The sequence below is a fragment of the Etheostoma spectabile genome, chromosome 6 (genome assembly GCF_008692095.1).
Source record: "Etheostoma spectabile isolate EspeVRDwgs_2016 chromosome 6, UIUC_Espe_1.0, whole genome shotgun sequence".
Taxonomy (NCBI): Eukaryota; Metazoa; Chordata; class Actinopteri; order Perciformes; family Percidae; genus Etheostoma; species Etheostoma spectabile.
In genome coordinates, this window is record NC_045738.1 from 12,678,336 (window position 1) to 12,683,605 (window position 5,270).

At 41.5% G+C, this 5,270-nt stretch overlaps 1 protein-coding gene across 1 annotated transcript in view; it reads left to right on the top strand.

Moving 5' to 3' along the window:
• The window catches only part of tmem145 (transmembrane protein 145), a 40,219-nt gene that overhangs the window by 26,729 nt on the left and 8,220 nt on the right, over positions 1–5,270 (top strand). The window contains 6 exon segments of the mRNA XM_032518699.1: positions 294–365; positions 2,683–2,709; positions 2,712–2,749; positions 3,403–3,484; positions 3,774–3,852; positions 5,125–5,218. Coding sequence (XP_032374590.1) covers positions 294–365; positions 2,683–2,709; positions 2,712–2,749; positions 3,403–3,484; positions 3,774–3,852; positions 5,125–5,218 — 392 coding nt within the window.

Here is a 5,270-nt window from a genome sequence, read left to right on the forward strand (position 1 = left end):
TCCTACATCTCCAATGCCCCCCCCACCCCCCACTCTCGTTTTTTAACTAATCCAATATCCTCATCACGTGTCTGACTCTGGGTTTTCATCCTTTCCTTTTTCTACTTTTTTTTCCTCTACTGCCCTTCTCTTCTTTACCTTTCTATTCTCCAAACCTTGACTCCTTTACTTTCTGGTTTTGACTCTACCTCCTCTTTAATCCTCTTTCCATCTTCCTGTTTTTTTCAATCTTTCTTTCCCATTAATTATTCATTTTTCTTTCATTCCTCTACTTTCTCCACCCATATTCACAGGAATCTTGGAGACGGACATCACGTTCCTGGTCATCTTCTCCTTGGTGTTCCTCCTCTCCTGCTACTTTGCCTGTAAGTACTGTCTTTTCCACTTACTGTATCTCTCTTCCTCCCTCTTTTTCTACGAATGAGACAATTTATTCTGACTTTCAGAGCCTGCGGCAGTCATTAAGTGCCCTTTTCATCAGATCTATTATAAAATCGACATGTTTTCTTGATGGCATAAGAGTAAGTTCTCATGTTTCCTCTGAATAGTAAAGGGGGAGCGTGTGCCTATTTTTCTTCTCGGGCTGGGAGTTTGTCAGAACAGAGTATGAGCAACACAGAAAGCAGGAGAGAGAGGATGGCGAGAGTGGGGTTTGGTTTTTGTGTAAAGGTGAACGGTTGAATGGAGAAGGTAGCGGTAGCCTTAGGGTTAGTGAAGCGAGTTTGTCACATGAAGGTCACAGCTCAAATAACCCGAAGCAGCTCAGAACAAAAGCCCTGGGAATGACTTAACGCTCAGTGAAAACTCTTGTCACTCATTCCCTGCTTTTTTCATGTATTGTTAGGGTTTCCTGTGCAGCCGTATATCTTATATATTATAACTGTTAAAATGAATTTACTTAAATTACAAAAACACAACTGGTTGTAGTGGTGCAGTGGCTCTGTCTTTTTTGGCTAGTTTCATTAGCCAGGACTTTGCGATATCCCCAATAGAATGGAATGTGAATTTGTTTTTGTGCTCACAGCTTAAAAAATATATACAATATGAAAAATGTAACAGCAACAGATACTCTGGATATTCCACAGAACACACTGTCTATAGTTTTTATTTGGGCTATTTTTGTGTTGTTGGTAGAAACCATTCCCAACTAGTAACATAACAAAGACGGCCAATATACACAGAGCTACCTATAAAGGCGTAGCCCCACCTAGTGGCAAAGTCACGCCACACTACTGGTTACCAATGCCCGTAAGAAAGAATTTGCCCCAAAAATTCTTCTTTGGCCCGTGCTACACTCCTCCCCCAAATTTTATGAAAATCGGGCCAGTCATTTTTTCGTCATCATGCTGAAAGACAAATAAAAAAAAAACTCAAACTCCTTGGGGGAAGCAATGAAACATGGACACTGAAGGATTCTGATTCTGGAAAGAGATTTTGCTATAAAATGTTTTTAAATGCTTTTAAATGCTGCAAGTACCAAATCCTCATTTTACTTCCGCGAAGGCAGAAATATCAGACACGAATGTTTTTATATCTGGGCTAGTAAAACCCAAACTATCTGTATAGTTAAATCCCACAGTTAGTATGTGAAAACATTTTTTTTCTTTTTAAAGTGAAGGAATCTGGATATTAAGCTCCAAAATTAGCATAAATTATCCTTCACATTAATTCAGTGTCATCAAAGTGTCTTCTAGTCAAATGTATCCAAAACTGAGTGCATTGGTTGGAAATTGAAGTGGGCCATACTAGGTGTTAGGCAAAGTTTATTTCATGCTTTGCTTTCCATTCTGCAGAGGAACAAAGTTATGTAATGAGGTGCAAATGGATCCTTTTGCTTTTGAATTCTGCTGAAATCTTTTTGTGATTTCCAGCAAATTGACAGACTTTGAATGCACTGTATTTTCTCAATTCCCCATGTGGATATTGCTTCTACCAGCTTCTTTTGAGTAGTCATTGACATGGAGGCTTGAGTTTTATTTATTTGCACAAGTTAAAGTCAAACAAAGGACATACACATAACAATGTAGTGTGTTGTAGAAATTGAAGAAAACAGGGCTAAAGGGACTTTTATTTCATTACTTTTACCCAAATGAAAACAATACCTATAGATTATGAAAGATAGTGGTTTAGGTTATAAAATATTGAAGATGACTCTTTTCATGTTTGGGAGAAATTCTTTTGATAGTCACCATTAGATTACCTTTTTAGAAAGTCACAGAAGGATCCAGCAGTGTCTGGCCAGCCAAGCCTGGGCTTATACATGGCAGCTTTGAGTGTGTGGGAACGTTTATGACCCTTCCTGCCCCTGTAAATTTTCCTCTGGGCCACTTTTGTTTGCGTAAGTGTTTTTGTAGTAAAATTGGCTGCTTAAATTCACATTAAAAATATGTTCTCACAGCTTAGGGAGGGAGAGGGGAGAAGATGTATAAGGTCTCATCTAGAGACCGGCGTCACAAGGTGGATGCATACTAATGGTCGCTCTTCCCCATTTATCTGGCCCGCTTCCTTGTTTTTTTCCTTCTCTCTGTCTCACACTCTCTTTACCTCTCTCCTTCGCCATCTGTTAGCATATCTCCATCCTTTTTATCTCTATCTCCACACACACACACACACACACACACACACACACACACACACACACACCCCTCAACAGCTCTATATTATCTTTTTTTCTCCCTGCAGACAATCTGAAGGGAAGACAGCTTCTTCACCAACCTACAAAATGTTTATGATGGCAGCAGGTGTGGAGGTGAGAGCTTCTGTCCCAAACACACACACACACACACACACACACACACACACTCAATACGACAATGGACCTCTCACACGGCTGCAGCATCTTATACCTTAATCCCCATTTCAAGAGCTGAGATATTATCGCCCTTATTAGCCTCTGAATAGCAACTTTTGCAAACCACGAGCAACGCTGCAGTGTTCAGTGCAGCATGCTGTTACTGATGAACAACCCCCTCAACCTCTCCTTTCCTTTTTCATCTCCCCCTTATCTCACTTTCTTTTCTCTCGCTTGTTTGTCCCATCTTCAAATCCCTTCTTGATTCTCCTGCCACCCCTAATTCTTTCTTCCTCTCTTCCCACTTCTCTTAAGCCTTCTGCTCTTTTTCTTCTCCTTTTTATCAATACCTCTTCTTTTCTATCTCTCTTCTCCACTCTCCATTTCTATCCCCCTCTCCTACCCCTGCCATTTTCTCTTTCCTCATTAACATCTCCCTGTCTTCTTTACCTTTTCTTCTTTGTGACATCTCCTTCTTATTTCCTTTTCCCCCTCTTCCTCTTCCAACACCCCCATCTCCTGCTGTCACATCTTTTTCCACTCTTCCTCCTTCTCCCTTTCTCTTATTTTCCCCATTTCTGTCTTCCCTGCATCTTTTTTTCTACTTGGCAGTGCTCAGCCTGTTGTTCCATTGTGTCTACTGGGGCCTGTATGCTAGAGATGGAGTTGGCAACGGCAGCCTGAAAATACTTGGTGAGTTCTTTTACTGCATTGGCCACTGACTGACTGACTGACTGCCTCTGCATCTGCCTCTGCACTGTAAAAAACACTCTCTACCTGAGCAGGATGAATGAGTGGACAATGAGGGATGTGTGTGGGTGGCAAAGTGCAATAGCTGGTTTGATGGGCAGAGGCACGACCATGCATGATTCTGCATGTGTGTGACAACCTGATTTTATATTTCCCCTATGATATTACAGATTTGGAAACCGCCACCTAATTACCCCCCTCTGTCTCACTCCTTCTCTCTGTCCGTCTCCAGGGAAATTACTGTTCTCCGTCAGTTTCTTGGTGTTCCTTCTGATGCTCATATTGTTGGGCAAAGGTTTCACAGTCACCAGGTGGGGGTTTGCACTTTTATGTGTATGTGTGTGCGCGCTTGCGTGTGTGTTCTTGTGTTTCTTCAAGCCCATGTGTGTTTGTTAATGCAAGACTGTCAGCTTGTGCAGGTGTGTTTATGCTGCCACCGTCTCTTGGGCCTCACTGTCACAGTCATAACAGTATCTCATGAAATGACAATGTTAGGTGTCAGTCAAAAAGTCAGTTAGTATGCTGGGTGTGATGGTGTGGATGAACACCTGATATGTCAAAGGACTGTGACAGATGGATGCTTCTCTGATGTGAACTTGATGTTGTTTTTGGGTCTGCTGCAGGATTACCCTGCAAAGCCAGCTGACACATTTTTTGTTTGCTTCCTGTTTTCTGGCAAGGATTGATGGACATTTGCTTGGGACGGGCATCATTTCAGATAGCACGCACAATAAATGATTTACGAATGTAATTTTGAATGTCCAGTCCAACATACTACCTGTTCTTAAACATTGTTGCTATTCTTCCAAGCTATCCCTAGGTGTTGGTTTCTGAGTCAGTTTATGTGAGAAACAGCTAAATTAAATGGCAGTTCACAAGGTTTTGAGTTTTGCTTCATGGTGAGTCATCATCTAAACCACTGCTCACAGTTGGAAGATTGGTCCTGCTTCGGGCTCAGTTGAATCTCTGTGAATATTTTCCAGACGGAACTCTTGTAACGAAAACTGAGCTTGCAAGATTTAAGCTGGCTTCTTCGACTCCAGGATTACACCCTCCTCTGGGCTCAAAAGAATCTCTTAGACTTATTAAACCCCTCTAAAGCCCTGGTGAATAAACTTAAAACGGCATCACTATCAAGCGAAAACCATGGCTGTTTATCTGCAGAAACTGATAAGTTAACTACAACTTTGATGTGATTTCTCCGGTGTGTGGTGCTGAATTAGTCAGAGCAAAAGGATATTTGAAAATACTTGTTATATTTGTTGACTGCAAATAAATAAGCGTTAATTTCTGCTTTTATGAATACGGAGAGCTTTTTTCACAGCCTGTCATGTCCATAAGTCTGCAGCCATTTAATATTTGTAAAGTTCAGAGCTGAACACACCAGGCCTTTGCTGTAAGGTGTTGCATAGCTGCTTTTTAGACTATGCTGTCTTTGCTTTGTGTGTAAAGAACCAAATGTGTGATTTTGTGTTTCCATGCATCACTTCCTCTGTCTGTGTATCTTTGAGTGGGTGTTCTTATCTTCTGCTAACCTGTGTTTGACCTCTTACCCTCTTTGTGTATGTGTAAATGTGTGACAGAGCAAGGATCAGTCACAGCGGGTCGGTTAAGTTGAGCATCTACATGACAGTCTACACAATCACCTACGTCATCCTCTTTATCTACGAGGCAGAGGTAACACACACACACACACACACACACACACACACACACACACACACACACA